The 19,623-nt window shown below is 52.0% G+C and overlaps 2 protein-coding genes across 2 annotated transcripts; one reads left to right on the top strand and one right to left on the bottom strand.

Annotated features, from left to right (window-relative positions):
- Positions 1-2,391: 2,391 nt before the first annotated feature.
- On the bottom strand, positions 2,392-3,662 carry COA4 (cytochrome c oxidase assembly factor 4 homolog). Its single transcript, XM_075108574.1, has 2 exons — positions 3,562-3,662; positions 2,392-2,837 (listed from the first exon to the last, which is right to left on the bottom strand). The coding sequence occupies exon 2, from the start codon at positions 2,823-2,825 to the stop codon at positions 2,553-2,555; it is 273 nt and encodes a 90-aa protein (XP_074964675.1). The 5' UTR covers positions 2,826-2,837; positions 3,562-3,662; the 3' UTR covers positions 2,392-2,552.
- Positions 3,663-3,666: 4 nt separating this feature from the next.
- Positions 3,667-19,516, top strand: PAAF1 (proteasomal ATPase associated factor 1). The gene is made up of 12 exons (XM_075108461.1): positions 3,667-3,767; positions 3,847-3,887; positions 4,307-4,410; positions 4,798-4,887; positions 9,629-9,727; positions 10,447-10,597; positions 12,675-12,869; positions 13,911-14,002; positions 15,235-15,350; positions 17,626-17,708; positions 18,133-18,215; positions 19,061-19,516. Exons 1-12 carry the CDS (start codon positions 3,721-3,723, stop codon positions 19,136-19,138), a joined length of 1,179 nt encoding a protein of 392 aa, XP_074964562.1. The 5' UTR covers positions 3,667-3,720; the 3' UTR covers positions 19,139-19,516.
- Positions 19,517-19,623: the final 107 nt, after the last annotated feature.

Below are 19,623 nucleotides of genomic sequence, written 5' to 3'. Positions count from 1 at the left end.
ACCCCGAGCCTGTGGGAGCTGTGGTTTTGGGTGCTCCTATGGGTGCTGGGTTGAATGGGTCGTGGTGTCTGGGTATTTGCTCCAATCCTCAGAATTTGAAAGAACAAGATCGGGTGCACGTAGCTGTTTTTATTCAGACTGGAGGTGAGCTGATATTTGATCACACCATAACAAAGCATGTTATAACCAAATTTGAGCACTGTTTTGATGGATGCTAAGAGGAAGTTCTGTTCCTGCCCAAAACCAGGTTTGTTTGGGGTTTTTTCCCTCCCACCTTTCCAAGCACCAACTCTTAACAGAGGGAAAATAAATCATTAACACTCTCCCTCAAACTGGGGCTACTCAGGGCTTGCCAGATGTTCACTCGTGGTCCTGCACCAGTTGTGGTCTTTGGCCGGCAGCACCAAAACCCAGCCCCTGCACCCACCTCCCTGGTAGATGCCCTGGAACATTCCCCCTTGCAAAAGCCATGTGCACCCTTCCTTTTCCAGCCCCAGAAAAAGCAATTTTATTTTCTTTTTCATAGCTTATTTGCTAGGAGGAGGTGTTCAGATGAGCATACAACCCCTCGTGAGTCACTTTTCCCATCATACCTAATGATCCTGGGGCTTCCCAGGAGATAAATCCCCCCTCAAAGTCCTGTCCTGTGGGACATAAGGTTATCACAGAGTCCCAGGCTGGTGGGGCTGAAACGGCCCTCTGGAGCCCATCCCGTCCCACTCCCTGCTGGAGCAGGCACACCCAGAGCAGGGGCACAGGATCACGTCCAGGCGGGGGGTGAATGTCTCCAGGGAAGGGACCCCACAGCCTCTCCGGGCAGCCTGTGCCCCTGCTCTGGCACCCGCACAGCAAAGGGGTTTCTCCTCACGTTCAGGTGGAGCTTCCCGTGTTCCAGCTTGTGCCCGTTGCCCCTTGGCCTGGCGTTGGGCACCGCTGGAAAGAGCCCGGCCCCATCCCCCTGACACCCACCCTTCAGATATTTACAAGCACTGATGAGACCCCCCTCAGCCTTCTCTTCTCCAGGCTGAACAAGCCCAGGTCTCTCAGCCTTTCCTCACCAGGGAGATGCTCCAGCCCCTGATCCCCTTGGCAGCTCTGCGCTGGCCTTGCTCCAGCAGTTCCCTGCCCTTCTTGACCTGGGGGGCCCAGAACTGGCCGCAGCCCTGCAGGTGTGGCCTCACTGGGGCAGAGCAGAGGGGGAGGAGAACCTCCCTCGCCCTGCTGGCCACACGCCTTTCCATGCCCCCCAGGGCACCGCTGGCCCCCTTGGCCCTGAGGGCCCGGTGCTGGCTCAGGGTCACCTCGCTGCCCCCCAGCACCCCCAGGGCCTCTCAGCAGAGCCGCTCTCCAGCAGGTCCCCCCCAGCCTGTGCTGGTGCGGGGGGTTGTTCCCCCCCAGGGGCAGGACCCTGCGCTGGCTCTTGTTGAATTCCCTGAGGTTCCCCTGGGCCCAGCTCTCCAGCCTGGCCAGGGCTCGCTGGATGCCAGCACAGCCTTCGGGTGCATCAGCCGCTCCTCCCAGCTTGGTGTCATCAGCGAACTTGCTGAGGTTACGCTCTGTCCCATCATCCAGGTCACTGATGAATGTGTTGACCAGGACTGGACCCAGCACAGACCCCTGGGGAGCACCACCAGTGACAGGCCTCCAGCCAGGCTCTGCCCTGTTGATCGTGACCCTCCGAGTTCTGTTGTTGAGCCAGTTCTGTGTCCACCTCACTGTCCTCTCATCCCACCCGCACTGCCTTAGCTTTCCTGTGAGGATGCTATGGGAGACAGTGTCGAATGCCTTACTGATGTCAAGACAGACAACATCCACTGCTCTCCCTTCATCGACCCAGCCTGTCACGCCATCGTAGAAGGCTGTCAGGTTGGTCAAGCATGATCTTCCCTTGGTGAATCCATGTTGACTGTTTCTGATAACCTTCTTTGCCTCCACATGCCTGGAGATGACCTCCAGGATGAACTGCTCCATCACCTTTCCGGGGATGGAGGTGAGGCTGACTGGCCTAGAGTTCCCCACGTCCTCCTTCTTGCGGTTTTTGAAGATTGGAGTGACATTTGCTTTCCTCCAGTCCTCAGGCACCTCTCCTGTCCTCCACGACCTTTCAAAGATGATGGAGAGTGGCTCACACTCTCCAACACCCACCATACCCCCCACAACAGGCACCCAGCACTCTCCCTGCCCCTCCCATGGGTGCTGGCACTATCACTGCTGGCAAAAGCTGTGCGATGGCACAGGGTAGAAATCCAAGGCAGGGCTGTTGCAGAGCTGAGACCCAGCCTGGGTACTGGAAGTGCTCCCAGTTTGGGACATTTTGGGCTGGAAATCCCTATTGAACCCCACAACCATCCCCCCCTGCTTATCTCTGGGAGTGCAGATGAAGACAAGCACTTTGGCCAGGACAACAAACGCCGCTGAATTTAATTTCCCAACAACATAAGCATGGATTTAATGGCACATTCACCCACTTGAATAAAAAAATACACAAAAAGAGGGTCAATCAGCAGAGTTGCCCCATTTGTGGGTGCTGGCAGTGCTGGTCCCTGGTGATTTCAGTCCCCAGCAGGGGAGGGGTGGGCTTGGTGTGATCCAGATGCCCGGTGCGGCTCCTTAGTGCGTTGCCGCTGTGCCATGCACTCGCCAAAAGCCCGGACCTGGGCTTGGCAGTGCCGCCAGTCCTGCCGTGCCGCCATGCACTCCTGCAGCTCCCGGTGCTGCGCCATGCAGCCTGTCTGTGAGATCATGGCATCCACTGGGTCCTCGGCCTCCTCATCCTCATCTTCCTCCAATGACGGACGGTTCCTGGCATGTCCGGGCCTCGCCATCACTGATTGGAGCTGGAGCGGGGCAGCAGGCATAGGGTCACTGCCCCCTATTTTGGGGGCACCCCCTAGGGTGCCCAGCACTCCCATACCTCCATGGGTGCTCAGCACCCTTTGCACCCCACTCCTACACCCCTATAGGTGCCCCCATACACTCCATGCACACCCAGGAGGAGCTCAGCACCCCCCTATGCAGTCCTCACCCCTCCATGGGCGCCCAGCACCCCCACCCATGAGTGCTCAGCACTCTCCATGCCTCTCCCGTGGGTACTCAGCACCCTCTGCACCCACCTCCCACACCCCTATGGGTGCCCAGCACTCTCCATGCTCCCATGGGTGCCCCCCTAGGAGGAGCTCAGCACCACCCTATGGGTGCTTAGCACTCCCCCTGCATCCTCCCATGGGTGCCCATCCACAACCCCCATACGCCCTAACCCCATCTATGGGTGCCTAGGACTTTCCCTGCCCCTCCCACGGGTGCTCAGCGTTTCCCCACGCACCTCACCACCACCCATAGGTGCCCAACACCCACACCCTCCTATAGTTGCCCATCCCCCCTGTAGGTGCCCAACACCCACCATGCCCCGCCCCCCACCAACGAGCGTTCAGCACTCTCCCTACCCCTCCCATGGGTGCTCAGCACCTCCCTCATGCATCTCATCAACAGTCTCCATACCCCCAGTAACGTACCCAGCCAGCCAGCCCGCCCCCCCCCCCCCCCCCCCCCCCCCCCCCATACCTGCCCAACAGCGCAACGCGACCCCTTTAAGGTTCTGCCGGGGCGGGGTGGGGTGGTGGGAGAGCTCGCTCATTGGAGGACGTATTCCCCTTCCGCTTCCGCCCCGCGGGGTCTGATGGGAAGGAAGGAGGCGGAAGTGAGTGCCGATGCCTCGGCAAGATGGCGGCGACTCTGCGCATCCAGAGCGACTGGAGTCAGGCGCTGAGGTAGGAACGGCTGTCCCGGCCCCCTTCCCCTTTCCCCGGTCCCCTTCCTGGCACTCACTGCTGCTCTTCCTGCCCGCAGGAGGGATGAGGGTGAGGCCTGGCTGAGCTGCCGGAGCCCTGGTGAGTGCTAAGGGGCCTGAGGAGGCCTTGGCGGGAGGTGGGTGAGGGAGGGCCTGGGGGCTTGGGGGTGCCCTGTGGGTTGCGGGGGCGGGGAGGGCAATTGGAGGCGTCCCGTGTGGGTTGGGGGGAGGGTGAGGTCGGTTGGGAGGTGCCCTGTGGGTTTGGGGCGGGTGAGGGCGGTTGGCGGGTTCCTTATGGGTTAGGAGGAGTGAGGGTGGTTTGGGGGTGGTCTGTGAGTTGGGGGGGTGGGGGGATTGGGCTGGTGCCCCGTGGGTTGAGAAGAGGTGAGGGCGGTTGGAGAGGGGATTCCTTTTAGGGTTAGGGAGGAGTGAGGATGGTTTGGGAGGCCCTATGGGTTATGGGGGGGTGAGGGGAGGGGGTCTGAGGGGTGGCCGAGCTGATGGCTGCTCTCCCCGCAGGGAAGCCCACCCTGTATGGCAGCCTGACCCGCCGTGGGCTCAGCACCGAAGGCGTCCCTGACATCTCTGCTTCTGAGGGCTTCGTGGTTGGGGAAGTCACCAAGGTGCCAGGGCTGGGGTGGAGCAGGGGTCGGTAACTACCCGCCATGCGTGAAGGGATGATACTTTTGTGCTAGTTGAAGTAGCAGCCTAAAGCTGTTGCCTAGTCCCCTGCATGGTTCTGTCCAGCTATCCTGGGCCTCCCACCTGTGCGGTGTCCTGGAGCTGGTCCATAGCATCCCACAGTCAGGCTGGGGTTGCCTGTCATGGCTGGCCAGGCCACAGTGGCCACTGCTTGCCACCCAGGGCCTGCATCCTGAGGAGGCACCTTCCATCAGTCTTCAGGCTGGGAGAGACCACGGCCGGGTCCGGATCGTAGTTCTACCCTGGCAGTCTCTGTGTTTTAGCAGGACTAACAGCACTTCTTTTTCTCCTCCTTTTTTCTCCTTCAGAAAAGCATTCTCATTTCTTGTCCTCATGAAAATGTGTCCACAAAGTTCCTGGCCCCATACACGACTTTTTGTAGAATTCATCAGAAAAGTGTGAGTAACCTTGGGAAGTGATTGGGAAGTGACTGGAAGCGACCGTGAACTTTTGCAGCATGTCCAACTGTTGTGTGCCTGTTGTGAGGGGTGGCCTGCAGCATGACTTTATATGTGAACTAGATAGTAAAATGATCAGATCACAGAAACTTGATCATGAGTAAGTTTACACACACACCCCCAACCCCCCCCCCCCAAAATCTCTAAAATTCTATAGACTGTTTTCTTCTAAGAGATCTAATTTCTGCTCACTTCAGGCCCATGATAGATCATTTGTAAAGGAATAAGATGTGTGAAAGCAAGGTAAAAACAAGGTTCCAGACACTGAGCTCTTTATCTCTTGTTCAGACCTATCCCTAGTTTGTGGCGGCTCTTTGCTCCCATAGAATCACAGAATCATTAAGCTTGGAAAAGACCTCTCGGATCATCAAGTCCAGCCCCCAACCCAACACCCCCAGGCCTCCTAAAACATGGCCCCAAGTCCCACGGCTACACGGTGGTTGAACCCCCCCAGGGACGGTGACTCCCCCACCTCTCTGGGCAGCCTGTGCCAGGGCCTGACCGCTCTGGCAGGGAAGGCATTTTCCCTCACATCCAACCTAAACCTCCCCTGACGCAGCTTGAGGCCGTTCCCTCTCGCCCTGTCACTGGTGACTTGGGAGCAGAGACCAGCCCCCCCCTCACTCCAGCCCCTCTCAGGCAGCTGCAGAGAGCGAGAAGGGCTCCCCTCAGCCCCCTCTTCTCCAGGCTAAACCCCCCCAGCTCCCCCAGCCGCCCCCCAGCACACTTGTGCTCCAGACCCTGCCCCAGCTCCGCTGCCCTTCTCTGGACACGCTCCAGCACCTCAGTGTCCCTCTTGTAGTCCTGTGTAGTGAAGCTCTCTGTCTTTGATATTTGCCATATGAATTTCTGTTTGCGGGGCTGGGAATCAGATGTCACGTAAACTTGTCTTGACCTGGTGAGAATTCAGAGGCCAGAAAAGCCCAGCTTGTATTGAAAGAATAAACAAATTGCATTAACTTCTTGCTTATTTGAAAGCAGTCCTGGTCGTTTTGCTGAATAATCTTATTGCACCCCCATCAACCTGGAGGTGCAATAAATACAGCTTCTCACTGAACAGTGTTACAGAAAAGGTCACTCTGACCTGAAATTTTGGGTTTTTTTCACTGAAGAGAAGTGCATAATGTGGCTTTGCTGGAAAGCAGTCTGTGCTTTTGCTGAATGCTTATCCCTACGTGGAAATGATCCAAGAAACCGGGGAGTTTGTAGCCTGCAGGTACAGTCGTCTGCCCTAAAGGGAGTCCCCTGAAAGCTCTGGGAGATGTTTTTGTACACTTGTCTCGTGATTTATTGAGTAAATTGTTGCGATAAATGCAGCCAAAAAATGCTGAAAAGCTGAAAAGTCAGTCTCTAGTAATAAAGCTCAAAAGCGGTATAAATCAAGGTTTGTTTTGGCATAAAGGCAATTCCGCATCTCTACAGCTGCTTTAAGAGGAAGTGTGGCTCTGCTGAGAGACGGAGCTTGGCAGTAAGGCAGCTCCGGAGACAGAGGTGAATCACTTCTCTGAGCTCTGTGCTGCTTAAGAGTCCCCAGCTGCCCTTTTGCGTGATAAATGGAATCAACGTTCAAAGCACGGCAAAATGGAAATGCAGGCATAAGTGTTTAGTCTGCTGTCAAATGGGTATGATGGCTTACAGCTGCACTGCAGATCTCTCCTCTGGAAAGCAGCTGAGGCAATATCGATTAATATGTAGATGAGTTTAAAGCTGCTGTGGGCTGAGCTCCAGTTATCCTTTTTACCTGCTGTCTCTTGTTCTGAGCGCTCATGCTTGGCCTTGCCTGTTTACATGTCCCTCCTGAAAGTTTGGAGATATGTCAGATGTGAGTGAGGCTTTTTGTTCCTGCTTTAATGACCTTCACAGGCTTTTTTTTTTTTTAACTAGGGAGTAAATTACCACAGATTTGTTTGTTATATAAAAAGCCACTCGGGTTACCAGTGTATTTCTCACATGACTAATAGGTAAGGGAATGTATGAAGTGGCTGTTGTAACGGCTAAACCGTTACCTTGTGCTCTTATTTAAATCTTTTATTTCCTGTTTTGATTCCCAATTATTATTTTTTTCAAGCAGAGGTTGAGTATTGATCCTGCATCTTGTTAAAATTTGTTGTGGTTTGAGCTGTTGGAGCCTTTCAGGAGAGCAGTTTGGTCTGATTCTTGCTTGGATAGGAGATCTTGTGACTGAACCGGGGCATGTCACATCCCCACGAGCCCTGGATGATGCACGTGCAATAGGATGCCGTAGGATGTCCTCCTTAACATCTGGAAACAGCAGGAGATTGATGTAGGTCTGTCATGTACTTGGTTTGCCTGAGGGCATTGTCCTTAAATCTCAGGCCTCTAGCTGTCATATTTCTTGGCAAGGTCTCTCAATCTGCTTCTATATTTGGGTTTCCCTGTGAACATGGTAGTAAATCCGACTGTCTCTTTGGGCTGGCTAATAGCTGAGGCTGAGCACGTGCAAGAGGATCAACAAAGCCCAGTTCTGTTTGAAAATAGTTAATTGTTCAGAAAAAACACTTAACCTGAAGCCTGGGATGAAGGTGAGCAGCCTCATCCCTTACATACCTGGCTGGGTGGCCGGGACTTGCAAGCGCACTGGTGGACTGCGCAAGTTAGGACTGGAAACTGTGCTTTGTCATGGTGGTGAGGGGTTGGAACGGTGACAGGACTGTGATCTGCATTTGTCATTTCTGTCAGTGGTTTTTGCCAGTGAAGTACTTTCTTCTAATCCATGGACTGCGAATACAATTATTAGGAAGCTTTTGGAGGTGATACAGCATGAGTCTGGTTCCAAGTCTTACAAGACAAGCCAGATATTCCACTACATAGTTGTGATAACTTTATTGTTTTTTTCAGGAGGCAATGCTAGTGTTAACCTGCAGGCAGTATGTTGTGTCAACTTGCTGGTAGACAGCATGTAGAACACGAGCCACCAGCATGCCCTGGCAGCCCAGAGGGCCAGCCGTGCCCTGGGGGGCATCGAGCCCTGCATCGCAGCCGGGCGAGGGAGGGGATTGTCCCGCTCTGCCCCGCGCTGGGGCGGCCTCACCCCGAGTGCTCTGGGCAGCGTTGGGCACCGCAGGACATGGAGGGTATAAAGCTACTGGAGAGTGTCCAGAGGAGGCCACGGAGCTGGGGAAGGGTTTAGAGGGGAAACCGTACGAGGGGCGGCTGGAGTCCCTGGGTTTGTTCAGCTGGAGCAGAGGAGGCCGAGGGCAGCCTCATGGTGCTCTGCAGCTCCCTCCCGAGGGCGGGAGGAGGGGCAGGGCTGGTCTCTGCTCTCTGGTGCCCAACGCCAGGCCCTGAGGGAATGGCAGGGAGATGTGCCAGGGGAGGGTTAGGCTGGGCATTAGGAGAAGGCTCTTCCCCCCGAGGGTGGTGGAGCCCTGGAACAGGCTCCCCAGGGAGGCATCAGGGCACCAGCCTGGCGATATTCCAGAAGCACTTGGCCAAGGCCCTCAGAGACCTGGTGTGAATTTGGGGTGTCCTGTGCAGGGACAGGAGTTGGGCTCGATGATCCTTGTGGGTCCCTCCCAGCTCAGGGCATTCTATGATTCTGTAACCTTTGTTATTACAAAATCTGGTTGTTTTTTTCAGCCTGTTTAGTGTTGCTGCAATCTGTATTGGAAATATCTCTGTCACTTGAAGATGTAATAATTTCTTTCAAGGCTAGAATACCTGTTATCTTATTTCATGCACAACTAAAGTACATCTGCCTTTCCCAAATGGCAGCAATAATGCTACCCTTTTACAAGAATACAAGTTCAACATCTGCTCTCTTCAAAAGTGTTCAGCTCTCCCAGTATTTATGCAAAGTGGGCAGCTGTTAATACCTTAGTGTGACAGACTGTGCGAGGAGTTTGCCTGCATAAGGAACTAGTTTTTGAGTCAGTGTTTCAGAAAATGTAGGTTATGCTGTTGCTTCGTAAATATCTCAAACAATGGCTTGTGGGTTGAGGTGCTCTCAAGCTGGCCGGTTATCTCGGGCTAGCATGGAACAGCTTGGCTCAATTTCTTATCTGTATACAGGAGTTGCTAGAAAAATCCAGATTTCTGCTTCACCTGGGGTAAACCTGAAATACAGCTGCTGTCTGTGCAGGGTTCTGACTCAGCATTTCTTTTTCTCCCTGCTTTGTGGAACTCTGCAGAGTCACAGGCAGAGAATAACAATTTCTCTTTCAGATTTGATGGCAATTACAAGAAATCTGGGGCGCTTCGTGCCAGGTTCCGGCCACCCAACTTGTCTGAGCCCTGGCTGTGGGTCAGCTCAGATCAGCAGCTCGCTCTTGAAGGAGGAATGTAGCAATCTGCGTAAACAGAGAAATTGAGAAGAATTTCTTCTTATGCTGCCCTTGTCCTCTAGAAAAGCCCTGCTCTCCAGGATCCACTTGTTTTTTGAATCCTTAATGGCTTAATATCTCAGAAAAAGTATTTAGTGGGCAAGAGAGCTTGTGAAGTCCTTCCTTAAATGTTAGGATGTTATCAGGCTGAAATTGTTTGGTTAGGAGTATGGAAGCTCATTGGGATGTTTTAAATGAGACCAGTAGTATGTCTTGGGGAGATAATAGTGCTGAATTACTTAGCAGGTCTCCCCCAGTACAGAGTTAGGCTCTTGAGCAGAAATACCTATATACAAGGTCATATAAAGGTAACATTTAATGTTTTTATCCTCTTGCAGATTACCTGTCTTGATATTTCCAGCGGTGGAGGCCTTGGTGTGTCTACCAGCACAGACGGGACCATGAAAATCTGGCAGGCTGCAAATGGAGAAATAAGAGTAAGAGCACCTAGCTTTGTTGTGCATTATCTGTGACATTACTGAAGTCATTTGGCTGTGGCTTTGGCCAGGCTATTCGCACGCTGTGGTCTAGGGCAGGCAAGAATCTGGCTCTTGATGGAAAAGCTAATTAAAATTTATGTCTTGGAGGTTTTAAGTCAAATCTTTTGGAAAGCGTGACTTCTCCCAAGGGAAGTGATGCTCAGCAACCTGGAGAGGAGTCCCAGGGTGAAAATGAGAATGGGTAGTTAGGGATGACAGCTAGAGCACAGAAGGTAAGCGACAGCTCCTAATCTGCTTGGTACCAGCACTGAATTTCTTCTGCAGTAGAGAAGAGGTGAGGAAAAAAGACTGCTGCCCATAGTGGATTAAGCACATCATGGCTAGCTGCCTTCCCAGTTAGGGACTTTCTTGTGGAGCTTGACCTGTCAGCTGCTTGTTTGGCAGAGGATAAAGACATTTAACCTGTTGTTAGAAATAAATGTAGTATCCTTTGCTGTGTAGTTAGCTACTCAAATGGCAGAGGGAGGCCCAAAGCGTTCCTGCTAGCTCTTTGTCTTGAATTCAGACAAGTCTGTTGCAGGAATGCAAACCCAGAGGATTTGAGCTTAATCCTCTACCCACATGGGAACACCAAGTTTTCCATTGTCATAGCTCAAAAATTGCTTGGCGTAAGGGTGTTAACAACGGAACTAGCACATAGTTCTTTGTTTTTCCAGAGACTATTGGAAGGCCATGTGTATGATGTGAATTGTTGCAGGTTTTTCCCATCGGGCCTCGTGGTTCTGAGTGGGGGAATGGATGCCCAACTAAAGATCTGGTCAGCAGAAGATGCCAGCTGCGTAGTAACATTTAAAGGTCACAAAGGAGGTACAGAGTACTTAGCCTTTAAAATGCTTGATCTGCCACATGTATAATTGTGTTGCACCCGAGGGCTTATGTTCAGTTGCCAGCCTGCTGCACTTTGTGCTGTGCATTTGTATTAGGTGTCCGGAGTGTCTTTTTCAAGCTCCCTGAACTTGAACAAAAAGATCAGTAGTTGCTGTATTAGGCAGCTGAAATGGTTTCTCTCACTGACCTGTGTTTTCTTCGTTAATTAAAGTAAAAAGAGGGAGGATGCAGTCTGTTAGCCTGTTGTGAGTGCCAGAGGGTGTTCTGTTCCTCCAGGGCAGTCTCGCCTCTCTGGAGCTCTGACCTGCATTCAGCAGCCTTGCTGCTTGCACTGGAGATGCCTCCTGCTTGCACTCAGATCATCCTGCTCACCTTCAGTTGCTCCAGAGCCTCTTCCTTTTTCTTTTTCTTGCCCAGAAAAGCATATAGCAGTTTTTTGTGGAGTTGCAGAACTCAGGCAGGCAATTTCTTGTCTTGAGAGCATGTGCTGTTGAAAGTAAGGCATGGCAAGAGCCGCTGCCAGGATACTTAAGTGATTTTCTTAAGAAGGGCTGGAATAAGCTCATTCACCCTTGTACCGAGGGTTCACCTCTGCCCCTTCTGATGGTCTTGCTGCTGAAAAGGGGGGAATTCCTTACCCTTCTTGTGTCCTCGTGTAGAGGATGCACTGGCTGCCTTATGTGGCGAGTTGAATGCTGTTCCTCGCGTTCAGGGTCCGTGCTACAAACTCCTCCAGTTGACCCTGTCTTAGTCCAGGGAAGAATTGCAAGGGGAGGAAAATGAGCTACCCAGAAGGACTCCTGAGAGCTGTGAGCAAAGCAAGTTTCTGGACAAACCCTCTGTTAATCTCTGGAAAGAGGATTTGGTTTCCAAGACCCTGTGTTCAGAAGCAGCATGGATTTATACATAGTACTTAGGCAGGCTCCAGTTTTACTCCTGTTTACGCCTGGCCCAAGCACAGCGGCCAGTGGTGCTGTCTTGTCACGGTGATTGCCAGGGATGCCCACTTGAACACTTGGGTGATCGTGAGCAAGTCTGTGTTGTTGATGTGGCATGGGATGCCTAAAATGTTGTCTCAAATTATCTCCTCCCTGACAGCTAACTGCTCTGTACAGGCTTCTGTTTTCCCTGTCTTACAAGGTGCAAGGCTTTACTAAAAACGTTAATAAGTCCTGTGGCAGGTTGCCCAAAACTTGGTTAACTCAAACTTGTCTTGCACTGAACCTGCCATTGTTCTCACGTGATCTATTTGTGTGGATTCAAAATACTTTACCACAAATGTCCTATAAACAGAATGGGGCAGGTGGTGGAACAGAGCTTTGGTCAGGAACACGCTGTCTGGCTCCTTGTGGCTCTGAAGTTGACTTTATTCACTGTTTATAAGGCCAGCCCAATCTGCTGCAGTCAGTTGCTTGGCTTGGCTTGTCGTTTGAGCTTGTCATGTTTAATGACTGCTTCTGTAGGGAAAGTGCCAATTAAGTCTTCTAACCATCTGACTGTTCTCTTCCAAAAAATAAACCCCACTGTGTCATTTTTCAGATCTAGACTCAACAGCCCACAGTGAAATAGTCGTTAGGGAACATTGGCACCTGCAAAAACTGCTCTTTTGGTGTTGCTGTAGCTGGATAATGTGCATGCTGCTTGCCTCACGCAACTTGGGGGATTATCCAGAGCTGGAGTTGGCAGTGTTCTAACAGTGCTGGGCCAGGCTATTTTCTGCCTGAGTTAGAGGTTAGAGATGGAGGTAGAAACTCTCCAGCGGCTGTGGTACCAGCTCAGTTGGAGGAGAGATTTTTACTGATCATTTTATTGCCTTTGTGCCAGGTGGTGGCTCCCACTCTGTATGGCTTGCTGGGAGCTGCTACTTTCCGCATACACCTCTTTCTAGACGCCGTGGCTCCCTGCCCCATGTTGCACCCCACACGGTTTGGCTGTGTGTGACTGGTGGCCCTCTGGGGACGGCGGCTTGGTGCTTGTAGTTGAGTTTGCCTTGGGGAATGAGATGCTTTCTGCTGTCCACGCTGTCTGTCTGAACATGACCTTTGCTTTGATACAGGTATTTTGGACACAGCTATTGTGGATCGGGGAAGAAATGTCCTTTCCTGCTCTAGAGACGGCACCGCCCGCCTCTGGGACTGTGGAAAATCCGCCTGTCTGGGTGTCATCACCGACTGTGGCTCTCCTGTCAACGGCATTGCCGTGGGCACTGCTGACAACTCGCTGAACCTGGGCATGCCAGAAAAAGCTCCTAGTAAGGATCTTTCTCTTAAATTTTATCTTCGTTCCTCTGTCCCAAACTGCTTAGGTTTGTCACCAATAATCCTGAGTGTGGCACGCTGCTGTGTCCCCTCATACCACCTAGGGAAGGGAATTAGGGTCACCAGAATAGAGCAATCCAGTCCTGCAGAGGAACTGAATCATAGAATCATTAAGGTTGGAAAAGGCCTCTTGGATCATCAAGGCCAACCCCCAGCCCAACACCCCCAGGCCTCCTAAACCATGGCCCCAAGTCCCACGGCTACACGGTGGTTGAAGCCCCCCAGGGACGGTGACTCCCCCACCTCTCTGGGCAGCCTGTGCCAGGGCCTGACCGCTCTGGCAGGGAAGGCATTTTCCCTCACATCCAACCTAAACCTCCCCTGACGCAGCTTGAGGCCGTTCCCTCTCGCCCTGTCACTGGTGACTTGGGAGCAGAGACCGACCCCCCCCCTCACTCCAGCCCCTCTCAGGCAGCTGCAGAGAGCGAGAAGGGCTCCCCTCAGCCCCCTCTTCTCCAGGCTAAACCCCCCCAGCTCCCCCAGCCGCCCCCCAGCACACTTGTGCTCCAGACCCTGCCCCAGCCCCGCTGCCCTTCTCTGGACACGCTCCAGCCCCTCCAGGCCCTTCTTGTCCCAAGGGGCCCAAACCTGAGCCCAGCATTCGAGGTGGGGCCTCCCCAGGGCCGAGCACAGGGGCCCCATCCCTGCCCGGCTCCTGCTGGCCACAGCAGGGCTGACACAAGCCCGGGGGCTGGTGGCCTCCTTGGCCACCTGGGCACTGCTGGCTCATGCCCAGCCGGCTGTCAGCCAGCACCCCCAGGGCCTTCTCCGCCAGGCAACTGAACCTTATCTAGCAGTTTAAGTCATTAAGACCGGGGTGTCTTTGATTACTGACCTGCCTTGCTGCATCTGACGTCAGGGTATGGAGGAAGGCTGCTACAGGTTCAGCGGGGATGATCCAAACTGTCAGATTTTGGTACCATCAAGACTTGTTGCGTACCCACTGCTGGACTTAACTATTGTACTTTTCTCAGGTGAACGTGAGATTGGGACAGAAGGGAAAATCCTGCTTCTGGCTCGAGAAGACAAGAAGCTTCAAGGAGTGGGACTGCAGAGCAGACAGCCAGTAAGGAGTCTGAGACTATCAGTAATACTTACCTGGGGGAGTGCTCTGAGATGCTGCTATTAAATTGGCTCTGAGGCACCCATCCGTTCATTTCCGCTGCTGCAGCAGCTCCTTGGTTTGTAAGCTACCATTCATGTGGCTGTGCAGAGCACTGGGCTGAGGAATTGAGACAGGTTAAAACTGACCTAGATGGGTGAGCTGGTTAGCGTTAATCCCACTCTGTTCCCCTGGTGAGGTTCACCACGTAGCACAGAAAGGGATGGAACCAGGCTGGAGGCAGGGGAGGGCTGATCTGCCTGCCTTTGGCAGAGCTCCTACACCTCAGTGCTCTCCCCGTGTGTATTCTGTGGAGGAAAGATTAAAACCCGGTACAGTAAAGGGATGCTTTCTCTCCTTCCTACTGGCTGCACTTACATGCAGGGGTTTGAGGAGTACAGTTGCTCAGGAGTTTAACCCTGGTTTTGGGAAGCCTGTTTAAACAGCAGCCAGTAGATGTCATTGTGAAAGCAGGAACTGCAGGCTGCCTCATCCAGCCAAGGTGTAAAGTTGCTGTTTATTCTGGTGGGTGTTTCAATTAGAGTGTCAAGGGGACCTCAGGTGGTCACCAGTCCATCTCCCTCCTCATAATAAAGGAAGATGGAGTTGGTAGATCTCAGGTACAGAATATCTTACCAGGACCATCCTGGGTGGTAGGACAGGAGATCCCGATGATGTAGCAGATTGAACTGCTTGTGGTGTTTGTGGTGAGTTAAAAAATTTGGGTGGAAGAGATATGTTCACCAAAGCTGGTCAGTGAGATGGCAAGGGCTCACCTGGAAAAAGCTTGCAGCCTCTGTGACAATCACTGTGGCTCTGGGAGGAAGGAGTTGTCTCTGCCAACCTGCTGTGCAGATCTGGTCCTGCTGCTCCATGGGTGTCTGAAGATTAGTTTGAGCTCAGTGTCAGTTCGCCTGTCGCTGTGTGACACATCTGTTCTCCAAAGGACACCCAGGAGCCTTCACTGATTGCACTGTCTCTGCTGACTTGGCAAGACTGATCCTGGAGCGCTGTTCTCCCGCACGTCTCGGAGCAGAGCGAGGGGTCATTAACCTAGCTCTGGGTTTGCCGCTTTGTGCTGTGACTCGTGGAAGCGACTCTACTGACTTCTAAATAAATTATTGCTTCTGTCTCCTCGGTGTCCTGTGTTCTCATCTGTGAGCACCTGACACCTGAATTTGTTCCTGTATTCTCAGGTGTTCCTCTTCGTTGGATCTGATGCATTCAACTGCTGCACATTCCTCTCAAGTACCTATATCCTAGCAGGGACTCAGGATGGGAACATTTATCAGCTGGATGTGAGAAACACAAAGTGAGTGAGTGCCTGGGGCTGCAAGTATTTAAATGACAACCAACTAGTTTTTTGGGTGAGAGCGCCATATTGAGGGTGCTGGCAGACAGTACTCCTTCTAAAGGGTGGATACAACCTGAGCTGTGAACTTCTGAACCTCTTGTAGCCATTCCTTTCTCTTGGGGAGCCCTGGGGAGGGAGGATACTTTCTGCTCAGGTTGGCGATCTAATGGGTTGTGCTCTGGAAAGTGCCTCCTAAAAGACTATAGGCACTATGCAGATTCCTTAGTTACTGAAATGCTTGTCAATCTTGATCTGTGACCGGGGAGGTCTTGGCATAGCCTTAACTTGCAGATTATTGGTTCTTTTTATATATATATTAAATTCTGTTAATGTACTGTGCATATTATGTTATAATCACACATATTAGAATCATAGGATCATTAAAGTTGAAAAAGACTCTAGGATCAAGTCCAGCCATCAGCCCAACAATATTATGTCTCTAAACCATGTCCCCAAGTGCTACGACTACGTGTCTTTCAAATACACCCCCCCAGGGATGGTGACTCCCCCACCTCTCTGGGCAGCCTGTGCCAGGGCCTGACCGCTCTGGCAGGGAAGGCATTTTCCCTCATCTCCAACCTAAACTCCAACCTAAACCTCCCCTGACGCAGCTTGAGGCCGGTTCCTCTCGCCCTGTCACTGGTGACTTGGGAGCAGAGACCAACCCCCCCCCTCACTCCAGCCCCTCTCAGGCAGCTGCAGAGAGCGAGAAGGGCTCCCCTCAGCCCCCTCTTCTCCAGGCTAAACCCCCCCAGCCCCCTCAGCCGCCCCCCAGCACACTTGTGCTCCAGACCCTGCCCCAGCCCCGCTGCCCTTCTCTGGACACGCTCCAGCCCCTCCGGGGCCTTCTTGTCCCGAGGGGCCCAAACCTGAGCCCAGCATTTGAGGTGGGGCCTCCCCAGGGCCGAGCACAGGGGCCCCATCCCTGCCCGGCTCCTGCTGGCCACAGCAGGGCTGACACAAGCCCGGGGGCTGGTGGCCTCCTTGGCCACCCGGGCACTGCTGGCTCATGCCCAGCCGGCTGTCAGCCAGCACCCCCAGGGCCTTCTCCGCCGGGCACTTCCCAGCCCCTCTGCCCCAGGCCTGGAGCGATGCCTGGGGTTGGCGTGACCCAAGGGCAGGACCCGGCCCTTGGCCTTGTTAAACCCCACACAATTGGCCTCGGCCCATGGATCCAGCCTGTCCAGGTCCCTCTGCAGAGCCTTCCTGCCCTCCAGCAGATCAACACTCCCACCCAACTTGGTGTTACCTGCAAACTGACTGAGGGTGCACCTGATCCCCTCATCCAGACCATTGATAAAGACATTAAACAAGACTGGCCCCAACACTGAGCCCTGGGGAACCCCGCTCGTGACCGTCCACTAGCTGGATTCAGCTCCGTTCACCACAAGTCTCTGGGCTTGGCCACCAGCCAGTTTTTACCCAGCAAAGAGTCCACCCGTCCAAGCATGAGCTGCCAGCTTCTCTGGGAGGATACTGTGGGAGACAGTGTTAAAGGCTTCGCTAACATCCAGGTAGATCCATGTGTTCACAGCCTTCCCCTCATCCACCAGCCTGGTCACCTGGTCGTGGATTATATATATATGAAAACAATCTCTTTCTATCCACGTACCCATGTAAATAGATCTAGCAGAAAAATTCTGAATAGTGGTATTCCTCCCAGAAAAAGCAAGCCTCTTCCTCTCCTTCACTGGTGAGACATAAGCATCTTTGTTAGATCCTGACGTTTACCCTGATCCTCATTCCAGCATAGAACTGGAACTGAGCTGTCACTGAGGGCAGGAGCTGCTCTGAGTTGGTTTTTATTAACATCAAAGGCAAGCTCTGAGCAGGAAGGCATCTAGGAGGTGATTTTGGCTGGGGGCTGGAGAGGTTGGCACCAAAGTCTGAAAAGTCTTTCAGGCTGGTTGAGCTCCAAGCTGTTGTCTGTGTCTTGGTAAAGAGAATCTGTGTCTGTAATCCAACATGGAGGCTTGCTGGTGTTCATCTGCTAGCTAACTCTTTACTCCACTTTGATAGTCTGGCAACATCTGCAGGAAAACCAGTGCTGACTTCCATCTGCTTCTAGGGGATGGAGACTCTTTGCGAACCACTGATCAAGTCCTCATGTCCTCTGTATTCTTATATATCTTTTAACCATGAGCTCACATTCTTCTTTCAGTGTTTGAACATTGGAATGGGCTCTTGACTATAGACAATAATACTCATTCCTTGTTTCTGCTGCTTTTTCTAGCGCTCCAATCCAGGTCATCCACAGATCAGGAGCACCGGTGCTTTCCCTGCTGCCATACCGAGACGGATTTATTGCCAGCCAAGGTAACTCAAGTGCCGTGTTGCACCAGTAGAAAACTGTATAATCAAATTGAGGATTTTTGTGCTCTTTGGGTTTTGCTCTCTTGCATACAACGCGGGCTGGCTTGTAGAATTGGGCTGGTCAGTGTTTGTGGCAAAAGGCAGTAAGAGCTATATTACCTGGTTGCTTTTTGCCTTGTGATTTTTTTTACCTCCTATCTCCCATCTTCTTCCAAAATAGGGCCTTCAAGGTGCATCTCAAGTGTTAAGGCCTTGTTGACATCTCTCTGACATCCTCAGAACATGTTTCCCTCTTCCTGGGGGCTTCATACCCTGGGACCAACTGTTTCTGATGGGCCTGTTAATGCTGTTTGTAATTAAGAGCATGGCCTATTTCACTAATTAGCTGATGTTCCTTCCTTGCTTGGTCTCTGTTCTGCCCATGTAGGTGATGGAACCTGCTTTGTCGTTCAGCAAGACCTCGATTATGTCCTTGACCTCACAGAAGCTGACTGTGACCCTGTGTACAAGGTAAGGAATATGGTGTACTAACCAAGATAAATGGCATAGAGAAAGGTGGTGCCAGGTAGCAGGCAGCTGCCTTTATCTCGGCATTTGGCAGCCTGCACAATGGGTTCCTTAACACAGCTGGTTTTTAAGCTTATTTTTTTTTCTACCTGAATAATCTTAATATTTTGCATGAACAAATCCTCTGTGGTAAATGCTGGCATTACTTCCATTGCGCAGGAGCAAAACCGAAGTGGTGGAGTAGCTTGGTTTTTGGAGTAGCTCTGGCAGAACCGTATTTCTGCAAAGCAGTGTGAATTAATCGTGCATGGAGGATCATGGGGTAAAAGCAAGAGCCGGCAGTGCAGTGCTGCCTGTCTCCTCTTGTCCCCTGGTGACCCAAGACCAGAAAGCGGGTCCTGCTGTTGTGTTTCCAGATGCCCCACTGCACTTGCACAGATCAGGGCGTGTGACCCAGGTTCCCTGGACTCTCAACCTGGTGGTGCTGGTGGAAATTACCTCTTGTTTTTAACCCATTCCAGCTCCATGGTCCAGTTCTCCCTCTCCCGTGTAACACTCAGCCTTGCACGGAGGCTGAGATTTGACCTGCAAAATTCATTGGCGTGAGCAAAACAGTCATGTCCTCTTTCAGATCTAACAGAAGAATGTTTGTGTGAGCACTCACGTGCTCCTGGTGAAACCTTGAACTGTCCTTTAAAACCTGCTAATGCTGTTTTGAGAGACATCTTCCCTCTGTAAAAGTCCAAAATGAAAGCTGAGGTCTCTAAATAAGTACCGGAGTTTTACTTCTAACTGTCATTTGAGAGATACTCTGCTTAAATACTGCTTTTTCTCCCCCTCTTCTTCAGGTAGCTTCTTGGGAGAAGCAAATTTACACGTGCTGCAGAGACGGGATAGTGAGGAGATACCAACTTTCTGACCTTTAAGTGCTTGGATCAGCCAAATAATGGAGAGATGTGTGAAAATAGCTCTTCCAAGCTTATTTTCCTGCATAGCACGTTTGAAATGTGTGTGTATATAGAAGTTTCTGAGGTATATAGAAGTTTCTGAGGCTATTCTGATGACCAGGCTCTATATGGAGGTTTTTGGTGACAGGTAGTATTTTTTACTACAACACAGACTGATAATTTTTAATTTGGAGGGTGGCTCTGAGGCATTAGAATCTTGTGTCACAATAATTTTTTTTCACCGCTGAAAAACTGCCCTTTTTAGGGGTGGGGGAATAATAATAAATTTGGGGTGGGGGTGATGAAGGCGACTGTACCGCGGTATGGACTTGAAATAAAGCAACTACTTTGATAACATCTGTGTGGAAAAGGACTTTTCCCAGAAAACGGCTTTTTTTTGAGGAGAGGTGCGATCGTGGGGGGGTGCCCGGAGTGCGGAAGTGCGCGGGAGGAACTACAGCCCC

Source organism: Phalacrocorax aristotelis, chromosome 1 (assembly GCF_949628215.1).
Source record: "Phalacrocorax aristotelis chromosome 1, bGulAri2.1, whole genome shotgun sequence".
In the NCBI taxonomy this organism is placed as follows: Eukaryota; Metazoa; Chordata; class Aves; order Suliformes; family Phalacrocoracidae; genus Phalacrocorax; species Phalacrocorax aristotelis.
This window is presented reverse-complemented; position numbering and strand designations above follow the sequence as displayed.